This window comes from Vigna umbellata, chromosome 3 (assembly GCF_029865625.1).
Source record: "Vigna umbellata cultivar VRB3 chromosome 3, Vumbellata_1.0, whole genome shotgun sequence".
Taxonomy (NCBI): Eukaryota; Viridiplantae; Streptophyta; class Magnoliopsida; order Fabales; family Fabaceae; genus Vigna; species Vigna umbellata.
Window position 1 is genome coordinate 4,867,339 of NC_142167.1, and position 24,882 is coordinate 4,892,220.

The 24,882-nt window shown below is 37.7% G+C and overlaps 5 protein-coding genes across 5 annotated transcripts; 1 reads left to right on the forward strand and 4 right to left on the reverse strand.

Annotated features, from left to right (window-relative positions):
* The first annotated feature begins 662 nt into the window (after window positions 1-662).
* LOC148201464 (uncharacterized) lies at window positions 663-5,802 on the forward strand. Its single transcript, XM_088110774.1, has 4 exons — window positions 663-1,573; window positions 1,676-1,729; window positions 5,068-5,382; window positions 5,459-5,802. Exons 3-4 carry the CDS (start codon window positions 5,206-5,208, stop codon window positions 5,759-5,761), a joined length of 480 nt encoding a protein of 159 aa, XP_087966900.1. The 5' UTR covers window positions 663-1,573; window positions 1,676-1,729; window positions 5,068-5,205; the 3' UTR covers window positions 5,762-5,802.
* A 432-nt stretch (window positions 5,803-6,234) lies between these two features.
* LOC148201465 (uncharacterized) lies at window positions 6,235-7,950 on the reverse strand. The gene is made up of 4 exons (XM_088108702.1): window positions 7,471-7,950; window positions 7,164-7,387; window positions 6,807-7,064; window positions 6,235-6,712 (listed from the first exon to the last, which is right to left on the reverse strand). The coding sequence occupies exons 1-4, from the start codon at window positions 7,948-7,950 to the stop codon at window positions 6,235-6,237; spliced, it is 1,440 nt and encodes a 479-aa protein (XP_087964828.1).
* Window positions 7,951-18,351: 10,401 nt separating this feature from the next.
* On the reverse strand, window positions 18,352-18,735 carry LOC148201466 (uncharacterized). The gene has a single exon (XM_088108924.1). It carries the CDS (start codon window positions 18,733-18,735, stop codon window positions 18,352-18,354), a length of 384 nt encoding a protein of 127 aa, XP_087965050.1.
* Window positions 18,736-21,378: 2,643 nt separating this feature from the next.
* Window positions 21,379-21,729, reverse strand: LOC148201467 (uncharacterized). Its single transcript, XM_088108926.1, has one exon. It carries the CDS (start codon window positions 21,727-21,729, stop codon window positions 21,379-21,381), a length of 351 nt encoding a protein of 116 aa, XP_087965052.1.
* A 30-nt stretch (window positions 21,730-21,759) lies between these two features.
* LOC148201468 (uncharacterized) lies at window positions 21,760-22,674 on the reverse strand. Its single transcript, XM_088108927.1, has one exon. The coding sequence runs from the start codon at window positions 22,672-22,674 to the stop codon at window positions 21,760-21,762; it is 915 nt and encodes a 304-aa protein (XP_087965053.1).
* Window positions 22,675-24,882: the final 2,208 nt, after the last annotated feature.

The window sequence follows — 24,882 nt, forward strand, 5'->3', positions numbered from 1 at the left end:
GTATTTGCGTCAAATTGATCTTTTATTGTTCCAAAACATGTTCTCTTGAGTTCTTGCTTGTTTTCTGATGAACCAATATTTTCTACACTTCACTTAGTTTAATGTGCTATAATTAATCAGGGAATGATGCTTAAATGTCCGGTATTTTTCCGTTTTTGCTAATTGTGCTTAATTTGATCAAAAATTCTTATTTTAATTAATTTGAATTATTTGAGATAATTATTTGCATTAGTAATTGTAAAAAAAATGGAAATATTTTGGAACATTTGGAAAAACATTCACACACTGTGTTTGGGAGAAACTGCATTGCATTGATTTAATTTGTGTGTTGAAACAGAAAATTTGAAGTGGAATATTGGCCCACTTGGTAACTCAATTCTTGTAGAAGCATGATGACTGGGAACACATGCCACACGGCCCATATAAAAAAATGCATTCATTTTGGCTTGTGCAGAATTTAACCCTTTTTCACTCTACAGAAGCTCACGGACCTAAGGTGTTAAATTGGTGAACTATCATAGCTGGACATGGCTCCCCTTCTCTTATGTTTAAAGAATTTTGTAAAGAGAACACATGAGAAAAAGCACACACACGACCTAGGGCCCATTGGAAGAATTATTTTGGCAATTGGAATAAAGGTGACCACTTGATCGGAACGTTATTGGAGAGCTTCATGGAATTAAAGTGGCATCCAACTCACATTCTACTGTTCCTTGTTTTCATCCAACAATCAAAGTGAAGAGAAAAAGGAGGGGACACACTTGTTGAAGGTCACAGCCGTGAGAAGTTAAGTGGCTGAAATTTATTTAGTATTATTAAGGGGAGTGGAGGTCACGCTTCTTATTTGAAAATAGAGTGGCCCGTAAAAGAATTTAATTTTAGTCTTGCAAGTGTGCAGACTTGAAGGGGGCAGAAGAATCCTCACTCCATCAAGTTAGGGAGCCCACGGTTGCAAGGAAAATTAAGGGACTCATTGGTTGGAAAGAAGACCAACTTCCATCCATGCAAGCTTTCTAGGTAGAATCACGCATCAGCAACCAGAGAGGGAGAGAAAGAGTCATGGCCAGCCCACGGAAACAGCAGCACTCATATTGTTGAGCTGGAAAGAAGAAGATGGCACGCTGATTCTGGATTGGAGTTGCAAGCCAGCCGAGAAGGGAAGCACCGTGATAAGAATGGAGGACCCTTTGCTTCCTTTTGATACGTCCACAGTGCAGAGAAAACAGCAGAAGTTTCTTTTCTTTATAATGGAAGAAGAAGTGTTTTATCAAGAGCTGGAGGCATGGCTGGAAGCAAGGAGGAGACTCACTGACCAGCGCACGTGAAGGAAATGCTTGGAGAAGAAAAGAGATGCACATGCAAATGAAGGGCAGCAATCTAGCCACGTGAAGCAGCTTCCAGCAGTAGGGAGAAGAGCGTTCCAGCAGCATCTTGAAGAGAAATAAGCAGGAGATGGCACAGGGAAGGTCCTCCTCTTTTTGGCACGTCCAAACAGCCACCACGTTAAGGGAGTAAAGCATCAGGGTTGGAGGAGGCACATGCTGGAAGTAGAGAAGTTTGACGACCATCACATGTAATATTTCTTTTATTTGATACAAATGCATGTTAATTTACTACTTTATATATGATTTTTGTTTGTTTTGACCGATTATTTTTGTGTTGTTGTCCTTCAAAGGCGCATTCTGCTTTCTCTCTCACATGTGGCAACACTTTATTCCGATGAACCAAGGTTAGTTTTCGTTTTTGTTTTGAAGAACTTATTTGTTGAACTTGTTTCTTGTTATTTTTTGTTGAATTTGTTTGTTGTTATTGTTTGGGTGAACTTATTTGTTGTTGTTTGATTGAACTTGTTTGTTGTTTGATTGGACTTGTTAGTTGTTTGTCATTGTTGTTTGTTGTTGATACTATATTACACGTTCATAGTTCATGCTTTACAAAATACCAAAAACTGAAATTTGTTGTTTTTCTACTTTCCAGATCTTGTAGAGTTGTAAAAAAGATCACAATTAATTTAAAAAAATAAAAATTTTTAATGTCGTTTGTTGATAAAATTCGATGTTAAATTTAAGGTTGAAGTTTTTAAATTCAATGTCAATTTAACGTCTCCCGATATGACGTCGTTCTCGAATTCGACGTGAAAGGCCCAAAATATTTGACGTTGTACGCTGTTTTTGTACTAGTGGAGGTAAATCTCTCTCTTCAGCTAGAGAGTTGATGATGTTAAAGATCGAGAGGTAATTCCCTCTCATCAACCGAGAGATTTTGATGATAATGACCGAATCACATGTATTCGGCCTTACAAGTAAACCACCGAAGAAGCAACGAAGTAAAGGACATGGAAAGCAAGCTCCTCACTACAACGAAAACAACCTCCCTCAAACTCATAAGTCTTATAGTTAACCACGGCTAAAGCAGAACACTTAACTCGGACTTGGGGGCATAATGTATCGTATAAAATATGGACCGAGTGGTTATTGAATAAAGTCGATCAGTCTACCTGTAATTGGGCCTACACGCTTAAAGCTATTATTCGACCAGTGATCCAACAGATGATAAAATAATCAAGAATATCTAATTAAAGATATTGATAAGCAGGTTATAAACAACTAACCAAATTTTTAGGTAAGTATGTTAATATTTTATTCTGTTTATATTTTATTGAGCTTATGTCAAATTAAAGTCCATGAGACAACTTATAAATAAATATTTTATTGGGCTTATGTCAGGTACGCTCAATTCATATTCCAATTCGTTCCACTAATATTCCATTCACATTCTATTCACATTCCATTATTCTCAAATAATCAACAATAAAAACAATTCACTAAAAGTCCATCAAACAATTAAGAGTGAAGTTCCCAGATAAAAGTCAACCGAAAAATTAGACTGTAAAAGCCAAAAGATCTAAGCGGAAAAAAGAGGTAAAACATTGGACCATCATAAATTTAGTGTCTCAATCCGAACAAAATCTACCGAAACATTACCCATTTACATAATTTCCCGAAAAAATTGTACCACTTTTATACTTTCCCGAAAACCGTATATAAAATATTTTGATAGGGTTAGTTAAAGCAACGTGGGACCTGAAAAGCACGTGAAAGCAACAGCAGTACTATGCAAGTTAACCTGACAACACGAAATTGCTACTCCCTCACCTACCACATCTGCGCAAGTTATAATTCAAAAGTTGAAACACAAACTTTCATATTTCAAGAAAAAAAAAACTATTATGAATTCTTAAATCTGAGATTGATAATTATATTTTTTTCACATTTAATGTTTTAAAAATAGTTTATTCATTTTCTGATCAGTAATTTAAAAACTATTATTTTTAATTATATAAATTATTATATTCGACGTGCATTAGAATGTAGTTCATTCTGAAAATGAATTGTAAATCTTGAAACGCTATATGTAATATTTTACAACATATTAGTTAACTAAATTTCAAATTACTATTTTGAATGGTTTAATTTAAATGATTTTCAAATTTGACAGTGCAAAAGAAGAATAAAGAATACAAATAGATGTATGAAAAACAAAATCAAAGATACATAAAGCAAAAGCCTTGAATTATTGTCTCTAAGATTAAGGACTATTTATTTATTAACCTTCAGTTTTAATTTTCCAGTGGTTGGTTTCAACTGTACTTCTAATTTATTCTTTTCATGTTCATAAATATGCCATGTGATAAAATTTAGTTATACATAGTTTTGTTCCGTGTGAACTTCTCTCAAAAAATTGAGAAATTGTGTTACTATTCTCATTTCAAAATAATACTGTTATTTTAGTTATATAACATATTTTAAAAAAAACCAGTACTTTCATATTTTATTAAATGATTAATTTTTTTTCCAATAATCAAATCAATTATTTTGATTTTTTTATATTTAAAATAACTTATTTATAAAAGCCACGGAACAATTTTAATGAAATTATTTATAAATTATACATTTACAGTTACTTTTAAGGTTTAATTGCTTTGTTGGTCTCTACTTTCATTATACTGTATGCCTAAACCGCGGAAAATTATTCGAGATTTATAAAACTACCAAAAATAAAATAATTATTTTTGTAATGAATCTTGTGTTTGGATGTTTTAACTTAAATGTTTTTTTAATATTTGGAGATTTAGGTAATGGATAGTGTATTTTCATCGTAAGTTGTTTTCATTCTAAGTTGTTTTCATGTTATTTTTATTCTTTTATTTTGATTGCTCAGGTACATGTATAAATGTATATTTTTTTATTTCACTGCTATGATATATTTTTACATACTTTTACCATTCCAACAACCTTTCACTTCCTATTACAATTACCACTTTTTATTTCAACATCTATTTTCTATTCAACCAATTAAAACTATTTTATGATATAATAATTAAAAACCACTTTCTATTACAATAACCAAAAAGTGAAATCATTAAAGTCTATTCATTGCACTTTATTTAGAATATCTAACATTGTTTCTCTTAAATTAAGTTTTTTATCATTTCTAATATTTTTTTGAACTTATAAAATAATTCATCTTTAACTGAGTTTATAAAAATATGATTACTTATAAAAAAATTATTAATACTAAATATTTTTATTAGTTTATTATAATTGTCAAAAAATAATCTATATATATATATATATATATATAATTCTCTTTTGAAGTCGATTTTAACTGTAATTTCGTCAAATTAATTGAAAATATTATTGACTAGGACATTTTTTTAATTAAAATTGATTATAATTGTTTCTTTATGATAATATATGTGGAAGGAATTTTTAGTTGTTATTATCAATTCAAAAAAATTAATAATAACAAAAAAAAACTCCAACAACATTGTAAAATTAAGGTTTAAACCCTCCCTTGGTCCTCAAGTTTATATGAAAATCTCAGTTGGGTCCTCAAGATTTTTTCTGTCTCAATTGGGTCATATTTTTTGTAAAAGTGAGCACATTTTGCCATGACCGTTAAGTGTTGTGAGACGGCGTTAAAATGGTGTGAGCTGGATTTTTCCATTTACGGACGTGGCATTGTGCATTAAAATTGACTGTTTGTTGTGTTTTATCCACGTAGGCTACGAAGCCCTAACATTTAAGGGCATCCCATCTCATCCAAAGTATATTCTCGTGTTGGAGAGGATCGTGTTTCGTCTTGGTGAACCAGAGCTGGTGTCTTACGTCTTGGGCAAGCACTGTTGAGGTGGTGGTAAGGATGTCTCGTTCATCTTCCTCTTGCCAATGTTTGGGTTCGGCCATGCAACGCAGTAGTGGCAGTGTTAGGAGCTTGGATGGAAACCCAAGATGCCTCTGTGGTCACAGTGCAGTGTTTCGTACTGCGAGAACCCCTAAGAACAAGGGGAAAAAATTCTGGGGTTGCCCTAACTTCAAGGTCAGTTTGATATAACAATAAATCTATGTCTATTTATTTGGGTTTTGACGAAGGTGTGTGTGTTGGTGTTGAACAGGGTGGGAGTGGAGAATTGGTTGGTTGCAACTTCTTCAAGTGGTGCATTGACGAAGGAAATGAAGGAAAATGGCTGAATGTAGAAGAAAGGACTGATAGTGAAAGAACTGAAGAAGTGGGTGTCATGAGCATGGAAGACAGTGTGTTGCAAATGGAAGAAACATATTGTCCAAAGATCAGACTGGGTTGTATAGAGAAAAGTTTAGTTAAGTTAGATAAGTGGTTTAAATTGTTAGTGGGGATGATCTTTGTCATATTTGTTTTGAATGTAATTGTATTAGCAATGTTGGTGAAAGTTGGTTGATGTTGTGTCATCTGTGATCAGATTTGAAACTTGGGTTATATGTAATGTGTGTTTTATTAATGTTATCAGACTTCAAACTTGGCTTATATGTAATGTGTGTTTTATTAATGTTGGTGAGTTATTACAGTGATAATGTGTGTCATTTAATTTCATTTAATTGTATTGTTATTTTAAGTGGAATAATGATAAAGCAATGAGCAATAAAGTAATGAGAAATAAAGTTGATGAGTGATAAGAAAATTGGGCAGTAATCACTTTCTGATAACCACAAACATTGTCTTAGATGATAACAGAAGCTGTTCAATTGTCTTAGATGATAACAGAAGTTGTTCAAAATGATAACAACATTGTCTTACATATCCAAAATACATCATAACAATACATTTGCACAGACTGTGTTCAAAATGATAGACCAAACATTTGCTACAAAATATAAATTTAGGATCAGTACAGACTGTGTTCAGTACATTAGATCATTGGGTGACTTGAGAAGATTGGGCTGCTGGAGGTCTTTGTGGACAGCCTTTTCTATTGTGTCCAAGTTCTTTGCAGATGGCACATGTTTTCCTCTGGCCACCCTTTCTTAATTCACTGTTATTCTTCTTCAACTCCCACTCCTCTAGTCTTCTTTTCTTCTTGGGCCTTCCTGGCATTGTCCTCTTCTTTGGTGGTAATATATCTGCATAGGGTGTAACATCCCAGACATGTTGTCCATTGATAGGGTTAATGATTGTGTTGTAAGTCTCTTCATAAGTAGACTTCCTAAACCAGTTGCCAATGTATTCTTCTGCATTTATATTCAAAAATTTCATTGCAGTGATGGCATGAGTACACGGAATGCCAGTAATTGCCCATTTTCTACATGTGCAGTCCATGGTGTCAATATTCACAACAAATTGCTGACCAAATTCTGAAAGATGTTTCACTTCAAATAATTTTTCTCTTGACCACCTATATGTAATACACAATTCAAAACACAATTAGATGGATCACAATAAATGGAAAGAAAGTTAACATGAATGGAAACACACATCATAAAAGTTACCTTGGTAACCAATATCTAGTTAACCAGGACTCCTTCTGAAATCTGCTAAAAACCTTAGGGCAGATTGAACCTTGATATGATGTGATCTTTGTCCTGTTGGCAGCCCATCTCTTCATTATGTAAACCCTTATGTCTTCTAACATGCTAATAATAGGCTTAGACCTACTATCAACTAGCACACTATTAAAGCCCTCACACATGTTGTTGACAAGAGTGTCACATTGTGATCTAGAGGTGAATCTAGATCTTGACCAAAACCTGGGATCAGTGAATATAACTAGTCAAGTATGTGTCATGGCAAGCAAGCAAATATTGAAATATGGTTAATAGTAAATAATTAGAAGACTTAATGCATACCTAGGTGGGATGGCAATCAGATATTTAAATGCGTCTAAATTTATCTCTCTAATATTCCTCATTTCAGTCTCCCATTGTTGTGGGTGTGTTGCTGTTGCTGCCCGCCACATCAGACGTTTAAGGTTTTTTCCAGGAAATTTTTTTCTGAAGTTTGAATATAAATGCCTAACACAAAATCTTTGTTCTACACCAGGTAGAAGATCCTGGATTGCTGGCAAAAGACCCTGACATATTCAACATATTGTAATTAACATTTGTTTAATGAAGATATTCAGTTATATGTAAAACATATTGAACATTCACTGACCTTTTGTTGGTCTGAAATAAATGTGCATCCTGCACATACAGCTGCCCCACCAAGGTCCTCAATAAGGTGCTCCAAGAACCAAGTCCAGGAGTCTTTTCCATCTCTTCCCACTGCTGTTAGTAACTCCCCTCCATACTTGGTTTTCAGAAAGCATCCATCCAAGCCAATAATAGGTCTACAACAAATGAAGCTATCCTTGCATGCCTTCAAGCATGCATAAAATCTTTGGAATATGACCTCACCATTAATGTTATCAACTTTAATTTGTACTGTTGTTCCTGGATTTGTTTTCAGCAGCTCATGACCATAATCGTGAAGTCTTCTGTATTGATCTTTGAATGATCCTTCAACCTTATCTCTTGCCATTGCTCTTGCCCTAAACGCCATATTTCTTGAAATTCCTACATTCCATTTCCTAGTAACTTTATCCCTAATGTCCATGACCTTCATTTTAGGATTTTCTCTCACAGTTTTCTCCATCCTTTGACTCAACCACTTTGAAGTCATCAACTTAACATTGAAATCTCTACTACAGTTGTGGTTATCAAACACTTTTCTCAGTTGCCATGCACTGATATCAGTCCTAAAGGAACAATACGCATACCATTTACAATTTCCTCCTCCACCCAAGCACTTGACAGAAATCCTTTTCTTGTCATTCTTAATAAATTTTAAACTTCTCCCATTACTTAGTGCATAAGTCCTTATGGCATCTGTGAATTCATTTTTCTCAGCAAAATAGGTTCCTACTTCCCATTTATAATCCTCCAAAGTTTTAGGCATACTAAAAGTGGGAAACCTTATCTTATTCTTCACATGATTGTCCTCACTATCTGATCCACTAAACAACTCCTCTGATAACCACTCATTGTCAGACAACCCATGCATATCATGAATAAATTCATTATCTGTTGACCGTTCAGACTCAAGTAAGGCACTGGAAGCTTGTTCTCCCACATTTCCTTTAGAAGTCCCAATGTCACAATGCACGCTGACATCAATTAGACTTCCTTCACTTCTATCATCTTCGTCCTCAGACTCTGCCTGATGTGCATCACCCTCACTGTCTTCTAAATCATCATCCTCTTCATAATCCTCTAGCTCAAAATCATCTACATCATGTACCTCAGCTTCCTCTACATGATGGATCTCAACATCCTCACCATCACCCTCATAGGCATCACTATGATCCTCACCTTCACCCTCATACCCATCACCTTCACCCTCATGGGCATCACTATGATCCTCACCATCACCCTCACCCTCACCCATTTTTGTACCACCATCACTATGATCCTCACCATCACCCTCATGGGCATCATCCTCACCCTCAACCATTTTTCTTCCTACTCCAGTATGATCCAGACCATCACCATCCTGGGCATCCCCCTCACCCTCCACCATTTCTCTTCCAACTTCAGTATGGACCTCAACATCACCCACATGGGTATCCCCCTCACCCTCCACCATTTCTGTTTCAACTTCAGTATGGACCTCACCCTCATGAGTATCCCCCTCACCCTCCACCATTTCTGTTCCAAGTTGACCATCACGAACAACCTCAACCTCAACCTCCTCCACTTGTCTTGCAACATCACCTTCATCATCAACTTGACCACCAACCCAATCAATCATTTCTATTATTTCTGGTTCCATCATATTATGAACCACATACAGATGAACTTCATCATTTAACCTAGCAATGTTCAACATGTGCATGGCACCCCTATCATCAGTTAATAATTCTAACCTATCTGGGTGCACAGACTGACCTCCTAAACCGTACCATAACTCTTTGATGTCCATATGACCTAATTCTTTGACTGACGCTACTATGCCAAAATAGCTAAACAAGTCTGGATCACAAGACCATTCTGCTCTCTCTCCTTCAAAGCTTAAGTTCCCATTATCATCACTCACAAAATTTCCAGAATGGTGGACCACCACCTTAATACGTTCCTCATCCATATCAACAACTTCCTTTTATAACCTGTACATTATGGGGGTTAACAACTGTTTCGAATATTACACTGCTACAACTACGGAAACACTCACTCACTAACTAAACACTCACACCGACAAAGACAGGGGGACAGGGAACAAAGTAACATCCCCACTAACGAAACACTCATAGACAGGGGACCACTACAACTCATAAACAATTCAAGAAACGAAATTCGGGACCACTACAACTGATAAACAATGTAACAATTGAACATGCAAAATGGGGACCACAAAGCATTATAAAAATTCATACAGACCAAGACAAAAACCCAATTGTCCAAGACCACAAATCACACTTATGTACTGAAACAGAAAACCAAAGACGAAACGAAGTATCTTACCTTAGTCGCGTCAACTATTAGCTGGCCTCTTCGTCTTGTTCGAGATTCGAGTTCTTGTTCGTCCTCCGCTTCGTCTCGCAACAACGAAAATAAATCCCCAATTCCGATTTTCAAATCCCTAATTCTGATATACCTAATATGAATAAAGGGTTATGCCACATCAGCACTATTATTTTAAACAAAACAGTCCACGTAAGAAACCCTAAACACATCACCACATTCTCTGTGCACCAGCTCACACCATTTTAACGCCGTCTCACAACACTTAACGGTCATGGCAAAATGTGCTCACTTTTACAAAAAATATGACCCAATTGAGACAGAAAAAATCTTGAGGACCCAACTGAGATTTTCATATAAACTTGAGGACCAAGGGAGGGTTTAAACCTAAAATTAACTATTATCAATAATGTTACCTAAGATAGTGTGATTGATAACCCAAAGCAATTGCGCTAATGTCTATAAAGAAAACGCTTTGTTATAATTTGATTGAACTTTTTTTCAAAAGACTGTGACAAAAAAAAAAGTAACATCACATGACCTTACAAGTAAACCACCAAAGAAGCAACGAAGTAAATTACATGAAAAGCAAGTTCCTCAGTACAGGAAAAACAACATTCCTCAAACTTATAAGTCTTATAGTTAACCACGACTAAAGCCGAACGCTTAACTCGAACTTGGGGAGCATAATGTATCGTATGAAATATGGACCGAGCAGTTATTGAATAAAGTCGATCAGTCTACCTGTAATTGGGCCTACACGCTTAAAGCTATTATTAGGTCAGTAATCCAACAGATGATAAAATAATCAAGAATATCTAATTAAAGATATTGATAAGTAGGTTATAAACAACTAACCAGATTTTTATGTAAGTATATTTATATTTTATTCTGTTTATATTTTATTGGGCTTATGTCAGGTTAAAGTCCATGAGACAATTTATAAATAGAGAGTCAAGACCACAAGCCGCTCAATTCATATTCCAATACGTTCCACTAACGGTTCCATTCACATTCTACTCACACTCCATTATTCTCAAATAATCAAGGAAGTCCACCGAACGGTTAAGAGTGAAGTCCACCGAACGGTTAAGAGTGAAGTCCACCGAACGGTTAAGAGTGAAGTCCACCGAACGGTTAAGAGTGAAGTCCACCGAACGGTTAAGAGTGAAGTCCACCGAACGGTTAAGAGTGAAGTCCACCGAACGGTTAAGAGTGAAGTCCACCGAACGGTTAAGAGTGAAGTCCACCGAACGGTTAAGAGTGAAGTCCACCGAACGGTTAAGAGTGAAGTCCACCGAACGGTTAAGAGTGAAGTCCACCGAACGGTTAAGAGTGAAGTCCACCGAACGGTTAAGAGTGAAGTCCACCGAACGGTTAAGAGTGAAGTCCACCGAACGGTTAAGAGTGAAGTCCACCGAACGGTTAAGAGTGAAGTCCACCGAACGGTTAAGAGTGAAGTCCACCGAACGGTTAAGAGTGAAGTCCACCGAACGGTTAAGAGTGAAGTCCACCGAACGGTTAAGAGTGAAGTCCACCGAACGGTTAAGAGTGAAGTCCACCGAACGGTTAAGAGTGAAGTCCACCGAACGGTTAAGAGTGAAGTCCACCGAACGGTTAAGAGTGAAGTCCACCGAACGGTTAAGAGTGAAGTCCACCGAACGGTTAAGAGTGAAGTCCACCGAACGGTTAAGAGTGAAGTCCACCGAACGGTTAAGAGTGAAGTCCACCGAACGGTTAAGAGTGAAGTCCACCGAACGGTTAAGAGTGAAGTCCACCGAACGGTTAAGAGTGAAGTCCACCGAACGGTTAAGAGTGAAGTCCACCGAACGGTTAAGAGTGAAGTCCACCGAACGGTTAAGAGTGAAGTCCACCGAACGGTTAAGAGTGAAGTCCACCGAACGGTTAAGAGTGAAGTCCACCGAACGGTTAAGAGTGAAGTCCACCGAACGGTTAAGAGTGAAGTCCACCGAACGACCCAGACAGAGGTCAATCGAACTTAGACTGTAAAAACCGAACAATCTAAACAAAAAAACAGATAATTTCCCGAAAAAATTGTACTACTTTTATACTTTCCCGAAAACCGTATATAAGATATTTTGATAGGGTTAGTTAAAGCAACGTGGGACCTGAAAAGCACGTGAAAGCAACAGCAGTACTATGCAAGTTAACCTGACAACACGAAATTGCTACTCCCTCACCTACCACATCTGCGCAAGTTATAATTCAAAAGTTGAAACACAAACTTTCATATTTCAAGAAAAAAAAAACTATTATGAATTCTTAAATCTGAAATTGATAATTATATTTTTTTCACATTTAATGTTTTAAAAATAGTTTATGCATTTTCTGATCAGTAATTTAAAAACTATTATTTTTAATTATATAAATTATTATATTCGACGTGCATTAGAATGTAGTTCATTCTGAAAATGAATTGTAAATCTTGAAACGCTATATGTAATATTTTACAACATATTAGTTAACTAAATTTCAAATTACTATTTTGAATGGTTTAATTTAAATGATTTTCAAATTTGACAATGCAAGAGAAGAATAAAGAATACAAATAGATGTATGAAAAACAAAATCAAAGATACATAAAGCAAAAGCCTTGGATTATTGTCTCTAAGATTAAGGACTATTTATTTATTAACCTTCAGTTTTAATTTTCCAGTGGTTGGTTTCAACTGTACTTCTAATTTATTCGTTTCATGTTCATAAATATGTCATGTGATAAAATTTAGTTATACATTTGTTCCGTGTGAACTTCTCTCAAAAAATTGAGAAATTGTGTTACTATTCTCATTTCAAAATAATACTGTTATTTTAGTTATATAACATATTTTAAAAAAAACCAGTACTTTCATATTTTATTAAATGATTAATTTTTTTTCCAATAATCAAATCAATTATTTTGATTTTTTTATTTAAAATAACTTATTTATAAAAGCCACGGAACAATTTTAATGAAATTATTTATAAATTATATATTTACAGTTACTTTTAAGGTTTAATTGCTTTGTTGGTCTCTACTTTCATTACACTGTATCAATTTGGTCTCCACTTTTAAAAAAGTGTAAACTTTGTTCACATTTTGTGTAATGTGCATCAATCAAGTTCATTCCATTAATTTTGCAGAAACAAAGTTAATTGTGTGATAATGTGGCAAAATAGTATAGTAACATGAGAAAACACATTTGAAAGGAGTACATATGTTTAAATCTATTGTGCAACGGTGTTGTTGACATGTGCTTACAAAGGAGGAACTTATAGGTGGTTGTCCTAAGTGAAGTTTGTTCCCCAAGTGGAGTTTGGAGGTTACTATTTTGTGTTGCCAGTTGTGTGGTGGGTCTTAGTTGACAAAGTCTTCTTCCTTCCTTGCGAGTTGGTTGACGAAGTTGAGAGTTCGTTGAAAAAGTGTTGCATGCTCTTTAAGGTTGCTTCACGAGTCTAGTTCTGTCCTTGCACCTTGACTTAGAAAGGGCAATGTTATTGAATCAGTGTTGCTCATCTTGCTCATGAGGATCTCTCATGGTGGTTCATCTAGAGGATTGGTTAGAACACAAATATGCCATTGTGGGGAAGTTGATGTCTTGAGAGTGACAAAAACTGCTAAGAACGAGGGAAGCAATTTTGGGGCTACCCTAATTACAAGGAATTGTGGTGTTCATTGTGTAAATGATTGCTTGTATTCGATGTTGGCATGAGGTAGCATTCGGTCTCGCATGATTTGAACTTGTACGAAATGTAGAGATGTGTTTATAATTAAATTCATTAGCTTACCCTACTTTTTTGTTTTGTTTTGTATTGTCCGTTTGATTGACTTTTCTCTTGCAATGATCATCCATGGATGTGAGTAGAAGGAGATGAGTGTGTCGGTGGAACAAGCGTTGGAAGGCGAGGATCCTGCAGCTTAGTTAGGACCGTTCGGTCATTAGGCTTAACTTATCTTTTGTAAACCGATCGGTTTATACAGGGTATTGTATGACCGTTCGGTATGTGATGATGTGTAAAAACATAGTTGTAGAACCGTTCGATTTATTTCCTATGTCTTGATTTAGACTTATGATACTCTGTACAGTTTTTAGTTTTATAGGTATTTTGGATAACTAAACTGTTAAATACTTTACTAAGTCTTGAAAAACTGATCTATTATATTGTTATATGTGATTAATCAATGATATAATATTATGCTATATTTTGGGATGTTAGATTATTCATTACACTTTGTTTCGGCAGGATTTAGAATCCTAATCCAAAATGTTACTACAAGCTCACTGGCTACCGATCGGTCAGACTCATTGGCTACCGATCGGTCAGTGTAACACCCCGAAATTTGGTGTTATGCCGACTAAATTTTCCGTAAAACACGTAAGTAAAAATTCAAATTTTAATATTCAACCTCAACGGAAAAATAGTACGATATTTATTACAAACCGATTATTCCGAAAATAAAACGTTTAAATAGTCAGGATCGAAAATAAACAAATACATTCCCAGTCATCTATCCCATCTCTCTTTCATCCTTTATGCATGTTCAGTAACATCAGCCATCACATCTGCAATAACATCTGCTCCCGTATAACATCACACATTATACGATCATCGCATTCACATGCACAAACAAGCAAGGGTGAGGTAACAAAAATACAATTCATATACATCATAAATATACTCATAATAACATACTATCATCCACACCTTAACCAGATCAAACTATATACCCAAGTACGAATTATGCTTCAACCTTATGCATATACCAATATGTATCAAAATATCAAATTAGAATGCATACACCAATATGCATTACAAAATAAATCAGACTACATCCACCAATATTACAGATCAATCAAAATACATACACCAATATGTACTAGCGTCACTCCCATCACTCTTTTCAGAGCTTCCCCGGGCCGTTACACATTACCCTAATGTGTAGTGCTGCTTCCCATCACTCTATAGGGAGATTCCCCGAGAAAGTACACAAGTCACCCTCCATCACTCTGATCAAGAGCTTCCCCGGACAAGTGCAAGTATACCCCTCATCACTCGCTTAAAGAGATTCCCCGGGCCCGCAAGCACAACGCCAATTTAATTATCTCGAGCTTCACCGGACTAGTACCCCACGTCACCCCATCACTCTTACATAAATGTAAGAGATTCCTCGGGCGGTTACACATTACCCCAATGTGTAGTGCTGCTTCCCATCACTCTATAGGGAGATTCCCCGGGCAAGTACACAATGTCACCCTCCATCACTTTGAACAAGAGCTTCCCCGGACAAGTGCAAGCATACCCCCCATCACTCACCTAAAGAGATTCCCCGGGACCATGTAACACCCCTTATCAGGGCGCCACTAGAAAAATAACGAAATCAAAACTTTTACGCCAATTTTTTTTTTTTTAATTAACATCGCGGAACTAAACCATCAAAAATTTAAGCGTCTTACAACATAAAGTTTAAGCCTTACAAATATCAAATTCAATATTCAAAACATAAAATTACTTAAAACATGATAAGTCCCCCATAGTCATTCCCATAACTCTCGTTGTGCTACTTCATCTCTGCCTCATCTGCAACGCCATCTACTCCCGTACAAGTACAATCATCGTAGGTGGAAACCACAACCACAACATTTCAGGGTGAGTAACGAGGAACCTAACATAGCATATAATTTAAATATCAAAATATCATAATTTAGATTATCCTAGTCACAACCTTACAATACAACACAATATTCAACTCGTAACTCAGACCATCACCACTCAGACTATCAAGATCATAATATTACAATACATCACAATATTAAGCTCACAACTCAATCATTTACTCAAGCTTCTGTTGTTTTCTTGAATTTTGTCGTATCAAACCTGTTTCGCAAAACAGGGCGATTCGAGCCGTCCTCCATCGCAACTTCAGACCTATCTCCCCGACCTCTCAAGGAATTACGAGTAAAAACTTCGGTTAGGCGCACCCACCGAGCACTATACTCACACGAGCCGAAGTCATTGGGCGAGACATTCAACCCCCTCTAGTCCCCGCGCACGAGGAAAGGGTGACACTCGAATCTCAGTCTCAGCAGAGACTCAACACACTATCGTATCGCAATACGAACACCATCGATTCGACAAGAATTCTAAGGAAATGACAGAACGCTTGCTCTCACAGTTTCACCATCACACTCAACCTCAATCTCTTTCAGTCCTCTCATTCTCATAATTCATTCTTTCCTCTTCCAACAATGGAAGAAAATTCTCAATACCCTCTTACCCACACTCTTGGCCAAAGAGTGTAGATAAGTATTCCCAACGAGTAAAAAATTGAATGCTGTCTACACTGACCTTTTCTTGTTATTTTACTCATAATTCTCTGTACATAACTTCAAATGAGTTCATTTCTTTTTTTATTGGAAACTAGACTCAAATATCTTTCTTTGGACATATAAATCTAAATTTTTGGACTACAGATCTAGCTGCAGTAAAATTATTAAAAAGCTGAAACTTTCACCACGCTCTGGTCTTCTCAGTTTTAACCTTTGCTGACTGTTTTACTCATAAATCTCTCTACCAAACTCCAATTAAGTTGATTCTTGCTTTGTTGGAAACTAGACTCAAATATCTTTCCTTGGACATATAAATCTAAATTTTTGGACTACAGGGCTAGCTGCAGTAACATCATTAAAACGCGGAAACATTAATCACGCTCAGGTATGTTCAGCTTTGACCTTTGATGACTCTTTTGGTCATTACTCTCTCTACCGAACTCCAATTGGGTTGATTCTTGATTTCCTGGAAACTAGACTCAAATATCTTTCTTTGTACATATAAATCTAAATTTTTGGACTACAGGGCTAGCTGCAGTAAAATCATTAAATCTCGGAAACATTAATCACGCTCAGGTATGTTCAGCTTTGACCTTTGATGACTCTTTTGCTCATTACTCTCTCTACCGAACTCCAATTGAGTTGATTCTTGATTTCCTAGAAACTAGACTCAAATACCTTTCTTTGTACGTATAAATCTAAATTTTTGGACTACAGGGATAGCTGCAGTAAAATCATTAAAACTCGGAAACATTAATCACGCTCAGGTATGTTCAGCTTTGACCTTTGATGACTCTTTTGCTCATTACTCTCTCTACTGAACTCCAATTGAGTTGATTCTTGATTTCCTGGAACCTAGACTCCAATATCTTTCTTTGGACATATAAATCTAAATTTTTGGACTACAGATCTAGCTGCAGTAAAATTATTAAAAAGCGGAAAAGTTCACCACTCTCTGGTCTTCTCAGTTTTGACCTTTGCTTACTGTTTTGCTCATTTCTCTCTCTACCGAACTCCAATTGAGTTGATTCTTGATTTCCGGGAAACTAGACTCAAATATCTTTCTTTGGACATATAAATCTAAAATTTTTGACTACAGATCTAGCTGCAGTAAAATTATTAAAAAGCGGAAAAGTTCACCACTCTCTGGTCTTCTCAGTTTTGACCTTGGCTTACTGTTTTGCTCATTACTCTCTCTACCGAACTCCAATTGAGTTAATTCTTTCTTTGTTGAAAACTAGACTCAATTATCTTTAATTTTACTACTCACAAGGCTAATTTGGATATCGGGAAGGGTCTCAAATAAATCTGGGAACAATCGCAACAGTTCAGGTTTAGATTCTGCGTTTTATATCCAAAACTCATGTTATACTCAAAACTCATAAAACTCACAACCAAGAAGAAAAACACATGCTTCAGCATGTTAAATTTAATCTCAACACACAAGGAAGAAAGCATGAAACAATTTATATGGTTACCTTCTACCCATCATACACTATGTTATATCCCAAGTTAAACCCCCTTACCTCTTGAAGACCTCCTTGTGACACCTTGAATCCTTCACTACAAATCTAGGCAGCACCTTGCTCCAAAGACCTCTAGAAAACTCTCTCACAGACCACTTTCTTCTTTGTTATTCAGCAGCTAAGTCCAAGTGCAGATCCCACCCCTTTCTCTTATTCAAATCTGCCCCAAGGGACAACCATGGCCCTTCACTCCAAAAAGAATCACTCAAAATTGAAAAAGAGGATCATCCCATGCTCTTCTCTGGCCCAAAGGACCGAAATGTTGGATCTGGAACAGATTCCCCAACTTTCCACGTAAGTCCCACGTGTTTTAGATCCAAAACGCGAAAACTGACAACTCTCGCGCCGGGCGCCCCACAGAAAACGGCGCCGGGCGCCATCCACCCAGACAGCACATCTGTCACAACTTTGACAGTTCGGTTGAACCCCTTACCGAAGTCGAAAATACGCGTATGAGTACTCAAATCGAAGCTCTTTGAGTCTACTATCCAATAAAAGAAGAATCAGCTAAATTCATATTTTCTACAAAAAGTTATAATTAAAATAGTAAACCATGTCAAGTTTTGACAGCATTCTATTTTACACTACAACTTGAAATTTTTACAACTTGGTAAAATTTTGAGTTTACAAGGGTCTTACATTCTCCCCTACTCCAAAAATTTTCGTCCTCGAAAATTAAGGCTACTACGCAAACAGAAATGGGTACTCATTTCTCATAAACTCTTCAAGCTCCCACGTCATCTCTTGGGTTTCCTCGTTCCACAACACCTTCACCGTGCGAATTTCCTTTCCCCTCAGATTTTTCGTCTGCACCTCCAACACTCTGATTGGTCCAGCTTTGATTGTAAGATCTTCATTAACTTGTATATCATCAACTTCTAGTACATGAGTAGGATCTGGAATGTATTTCCTCAATTGAGACACGTGAAACACGTTATGCAGGTTTTCCAACTGCGGTGGTAACGCTATCTCATACGCTACAGGTCCAATCCGCCTAAGAATATCATAAGGACCAAGAAACTTAGGAGACAACTTCCTCGCCTTGATAGCCCTACCCACACCTGCCATCGGCGTCACGCGTAAAAACACATGATCACCTTCATTGAACTCAAGCGGTCTCCTTCTCCGATCAGCGTACGACTTTTGCCTACTTTGTGTTGCTCTCATTCTTTCTTGAATCAACTTCACCTTTTCAGTAGTTTGTTGCAACAACTCAGGTCCTACTGATATTGCTTCCCCATCTTGAAACCAACAAAGAGGAGTTCGACATCTTCGCCCATACAAAGCTTCGAAAGGCGTCATCCCAATGCTAGAATGATAGCTGTTGTTATATGTGAACTCCACTAACGGTAAGATCTCACTCCAACCTCCAAGGTCCAAAACACAAGTCCTCAACAAGTCCTCTAATGTCTGAATAGTTCTTTCAGTCTGTCCATCTGTTTGAGGATGATATGCTGAACTCATGCTCAACCGAGAACCCAAAGCATCCTGTAACTGTTGCCAGAACCTCGAGGTAAACCTTGGATCCCGGTCAGATACAATGTTATCTGGCACACCATGCAATCTTACAATTTCTCTTATGTACAACTCTACTAACTTCTCCATTGACATCTTCTGATTGATGGATATAAAGTGGGCGCTCTTCGTCAACCGATCAACTATTACCCATATGGAGTCGTGACCCTTCGATGACCTCGGTAAGTGAGTTACGAAGTCCATCGAGATACTGTCCCATTTCCACTGGGGAATATTCAGCTGCTGTAACATTCCACCTGGTCTTTGATGCTCGATCTTTGCCTTCTGACATACCAAACAGGAAGCTACAAACTCTGCAACATCCTTCTTCATTTCGCTCCACCAAAAAGATTCTTTTAGGTCTTTATACATCTTAGTCATTCCTGGATGTATACTGAGACTACTCTTATGCCCTTCCTCCAATATCAACTTTCGCAACTCTGCTGTTCCCGGCACACACACTCTTCCTCGAAATCGAAGAATACCATTTCGGCAAAAAGCAAAATCTTTGGCTTGATCAGTTCCTAACAACCCCACAATTTGTTGCAGCTCCGGATCAGTTTCTTGTTCTGACTTCACTTGCTCCAAGAAACTACTCGTAATTGTGAGATGACTACACCACATGTGATCCCGACCCAAAATAACACCGAGATTCATGTCCCTTAACTTCTCTATCAGCTCTAATTCTTTGATCATCAGAGCTGACATCTGAATCCGTTTTCTACTTAGAGCATCCGCCACGACATTTGCCTTTCCTGGATGATAAAGCAACTCAAAGTCGTAGTCCTTCAAATATTCCATCCACCTTCGCTGTCTCATGTTCAACTCTTTTTGATCAAACAGGTATTTCAAACTTTTGTGGTCACTGAAAACCTGAAACTTCGCTCCAAACAAATAATGACGCCAAGTCTTCAATGCAAACACTACAGTTGCTAACTCAATGTCATGTGTCGGATAATTTCGCTCGTGTATCCTCAACTGGCGAGAAGCATATGCCACTGGTCTTTTATTTTGCATTAATACGCATCCCAATCCTTGATATGATGCATCACAATATAACTCAAACGCCTTGTCTATATCTGGAATAATTAGCACTGGTGCGGTTGTCAATCTTTTCTTCATATCTTCAAAGCTTGCTTCACATTCATCAGTCCAGACAAACGGTTGGTCCTTCCTCGTCAACTGAGTTAGAGGACCTACTATCTTGGAGAAACCCTCTACAAATTTCCAATAGTAACCTGCTAGTCCAACAAAACTCCTTACCTCCGTCACCGATGTAGGGTGCTCCCAGTTCAACACAGCTTCAACCTTGGCTGGATCGACTGATATTCCTTGAGCAGATATCACATGACCAAGGAATTGAACTTCATCCAACCAAAACTCACATTTCGACAGCTTTCCATACAACTGGTGCTCCCTCAAAATCTCCAACGCTACCCGTAGATGTTCAGCATGTTCCTCTCGGTTCTTCGAGTAGATAAGAATATCGTCAATGAATACAACGACAAACTTATCCAAACAAGAACGAAAGATACGATTCATGTAATCCATGAATATAGCTGGAGCATTCGTCACACCGAAAGGCATTACAACATACTCATAGTGCCCATAGCGTGAACGAAACGCTGTCTTCTGCACATCATCAGGCTTGACAAGAATTTGATGATATCCTGATCGTAGATCAATCTTTGAAAACACTCCAGCTCCTTTCAACTGGTCTAACAAATCATCAATTCTTGGCAACGGGTACTTGTTCTTGATAGTGACTTTATTAAGTTGCCGGTAATCCACACATAACCTTGAGCTTCCGTCTTTCTTTTTCACTAGCAACACCGGCGCACCCCATGGAGACACACTTGGTCTGATGAACTTCTTCTCTAACAGATCTTCAATCTGCTTCTTCAACTCTGCTAACTCTGCTGGAGCCATACGATATGGAGCTACAGATATTGGCCCTGTACCCGGCATTAGATCTATTGCAAAGTCCACTTCACGACTCGGTGGCAAACCCGGTACCTCCTCAGGGAAAACATCAGCATATTCCTCGACTACTGGTATTCCACTGATCTGCTCGTCTATGCTCTTCTTCTGCTCTTTCACTATCAACATAAAGCAAACAACTCCACTCTTGAGATCTTGAACAACTTCCTTTGACGTTGACATTTTAATGCCCTCTGGTTCTTGGAAGACTACTCTCTAACGTGCACAATCAATCATAACATGGTTATCAGCTAACCAATCCATCCCCAATATCACATCCAGACCTTCCAGCGGTAAGCACACCAAATTGACTCTGGACTTGTGACCCGTCACCTCGATCGGACACCCAACGCAGATTGAACTGGTTGAAACTTGTCCGGATGTTGGAGTGGAGACAACAAGCTCGCACCCCAAGTCAAACATAGAGAGTCCAAGATTCTCAACACACGACAATGATATAAACGAGTGCGTCGCACCCGAATCGAACAGAACATGCACATTTCTACCAAACAAGGAACAAGTATCAAGTATGAGGTTACCTGACTTCTCGGCTTCTACTCCAGACATGGCAAACACTCTGCCAGCAACCTGCGGCTTTTAACCATTACCTGACTTCTGAGGCGTTCCACCAGTTGACCTCTTCTGAGGGCAATAAAGAGAGATATGCCCAGGCTTATTACATGTGAAACACGTTCGCGCCTCCTTCTTGACGTCACTCAGCTTTGGACAATTTCTTCGGAGGTGATCTCCACCACACTCAAAGCACTTCAACAACCCCGACCTAAATTGTTGTGGCCTCTCGTACGGTTTCCTCTGTGGCTTGCCCAAAGAAAAGCTTCCCTTCTGGTTCCTCATCACACGCCCAGACTCATCCAACCTCTCAGCTATCGTGGCCTGCTCCACTAACTCTGGAAATTCATTGATCTTCAAGTGAACAAGTGCCTTCAAAAGATGGTGGCGCAATCCTTGCTCAAACCTTCTGCACTTCCAATCCTCGCTCATATTCTGAGTATAGAAACGAGCTAAATACTCAAATCTCTCCTTGTAGTCTTGAACAGACATACTTCCCTGCTGAAGAGCCAGAAACTGCGACTCTCGTTGCTGCTTAGCGCTAGCCGGAAAGTAACGCTCCAAGAATCTAGCTCTGAAGTCTTCCCAAGTAGCAACTTCCCCTCGGGTATCCATGCTCCTCCGCATCCCACGCCACCAGTACTCAGCTTCTCCTGCCAACATATATGTAGCAAACACTAACTTCTGCCCCTCAGTGCACTCGATTGCTTCAAATATCTTCTCAAGGCTACAAATCCAGTCATCTGCTTCATCTGGAGTTGCCTTGCCATTGAACTTTGTAGGACTGTGACGTAAAAAGTCGTTCATACCCACTCTCGGCCTTGGTGCCTGCTCAGCCTGTTGTGCCTGTTGTGCTTGCAAAACCTGAGCAATCTGCCGCATTGCTTGCGCCAGCTCTGCAGTAGCATCTACTGGAGTAGGATTTCTTGGTCGTCCCGACATCCTTTTCATTTATAATGAAAAAGATAAGCAAGGAAAAATAACCACACAAACAATATCAAAATTACGTCAGCGTACTAGTCGAGCTCACTCCCCAAAAGCCCTAAAGATTTTTTTTTTTTTAAAACCTAAGCTCTGATACCAAATGTAACACCCCTTATCAGGGCGCCACTAGAAAAATAACGAAATCAAAACTTTTACGCCAATTTTTTTTTTTTAATTAACATCGCGGAACTAAACCATCAAAAATTTAAGCGTCTTACAACATAAAGTTTAAGCCTTACAAATATCAAATTCAATATTCAAAACATAAAATTACTTAAAACATGATAAGTCCCCCATAGTCATTCCCATAACTCTCGTTGTGCTACTTCATCTCTGCCTCATCTGCAACGCCATCTACTCCCGTACAAGTACAAGTACGATCATCGTAGGTGGAAACCACAACCACAACATTTCAGGGTGAGTAACGAGGAACCTAACATAGCATATAATTTAAATATCAAAATATCATAATTTAGATTATCCTAGTCACAACCTTACAATACAACACAATACTCAACTCGTAACTCAGACCATCACCACTCAGACTATCAAGATCATAATATTACAATACATCACAATATTAACCTCACAACTCAATCATTTACTCAAGCTTCTGTTGTTTCCTTGAATTTTGTCGTATCAAACCTGTTTCGCAAAACAGGGCGATTCGAGCCGTCCTCCATCGCAACTTCAGACCTATCTCCCCGACCTCTCAAGGAATTACGAGTAAAAACTTCGGTTAGGCGCACCCACCGAGCACTATACTCACACGAGCCGAAGTCATTGGGCGAGACATTCAACCCCCTCTAGTCCCCGCGCACGAGGAAAGGATGACACTCGAATCTCAGTCTCAGCAGAGACTCAACACACTATCGTATCGCAATACGAACACCATCGATTCGACAAGAATTCTAAGGAAATGACAGAACGCTTGCTCTCACAGTTTCACCATCACACTCAACCTCAATCTCTTTCAGTCCTCTCATTCTCATAATTCATTCTTTCCTCTTCCAACAATGGAAGAAAATTCTCAATACCCTCTTACCCACACTCTTGGCCAAAGAGTGTAGATAAGTATTCCCAACGAGTAAAAAATTGAATGCTGTCTACACTGACCTTTTCTTGTTATTTTACTCATAATTCTCTGTACATAACTTCAAATGAGTTCATTTCTTTTTTTATTGGAAACTAGACTCAAATATCTTTCTTTGGACATATAAATCTAAATTTTTGGACTACAGATCTAGCTGCAGTAAAATTATTAAAAAGCTGAAACTTTCACCACGCTCTGGTCTTCTCAGTTTTAACCTTTGCTGACTGTTTTACTCATAAATCTCTCTACCAAACTCCAATTAAGTTGATTCTTGCTTTGTTGGAAACTAGACTCAAATATCTTTCCTTGGACATATAAATCTAAATTTTTGGACTACAGGGCTAGCTGCAGTAACATCATTAAAACGCGGAAACATTAATCACGCTCAGGTATGTTCAGCTTTGACATTTGATGACTCTTTTGGTCATTACTCTCTCTACCGAACTCCAATTGAGTTGATTCTTGATTTCCTGGAAACTAGACTAAAATATCTTTCTTTGTACATATAAATCTAAATTTTTGGACTACAGGGCTAGCTGCAGTAAAATCATTAAATCTCGGAAACATTAATCACGCTCAGGTATGTTCAGCTTTGACCTTTGATGACTCTTTTGCTCATTACTCTCTCTACCGAACTCCAATTGAGTTGATTCTTGATTTCCTAGAAACTAGACTCAAATATCTTTCTTTGTACGTATAAATTTAAATTTTTGGACTACAGGGATAGCTGCAGTAAAATCATTAAAACTCGGAAACATTAATCACGCTCAGGTATGTTCAGCTTTGACCTTTGATGACTCTTTTGCTCATTACTCTCTCTACTGAACTCCAATTGCGTTGATTCTTGATTTCCTGGAAACTAGACTCCAATATCTTTCTTTGGACATATAAATCTAAATTTTTGGACTACAGATCTAGCTGCAGTAAAATTATTAAAAAGCGGAAAAGTTCAGCACTCTCTGGTCTTCTCAGTTTTGACCTTTGCTTACTGTTTTGCTCATTTCTCTCTCTACCGAACTCCAATTGAGTTGATTCTTGATTTCCGGGAAACTAGACTCAAATATCTTTCTTTG

Bases quoted from the DNA above. Each gene is read 5' to 3' on its own strand.
- LOC148201465 (XM_088108702.1), bottom strand. From the start codon at position 7,950: ATGGAGAAAACTGTGAGAGAAAATCCTAAAATGAAGGTCATGGACATT. The intron at 7,065-7,163 runs GTATGCATTAAG...CACTGATCCCAG, and splicing joins CTGATTGCCATCCCACCTAG to GTTTTGGTCAAGATCTAGAT. The intron at 6,713-6,806 runs GTAACTTTTATG...TATTACATATAG, and splicing joins ACTAGATATTGGTTACCAAG to GTGGTCAAGAGAAAAATTAT.
- LOC148201467 (XM_088108926.1), bottom strand. From the start codon at position 21,729: ATGTCTGGAGTAGAAGCCGAGAAGTCAGGTAACCTCATACTTGATACT.
- LOC148201468 (XM_088108927.1), bottom strand. From the start codon at position 22,674: ATGTCGGGACGACCAAGAAATCCTACTCCAGTAGATGCTACTGCAGAG.
- LOC148201464 (XM_088110774.1), top strand. From the start codon at position 5,206: ATGTCTCGTTCATCTTCCTCTTGCCAATGTTTGGGTTCGGCCATGCAA. The intron at 5,383-5,458 runs GTCAGTTTGATA...GGTGTTGAACAG, and splicing joins GGGGTTGCCCTAACTTCAAG to GGTGGGAGTGGAGAATTGGT.
- LOC148201466 (XM_088108924.1), bottom strand. From the start codon at position 18,735: ATGGCAGGTGTGGGTAGGGCTATCAAGGCGAGGAAGTTGTCTCCTAAG.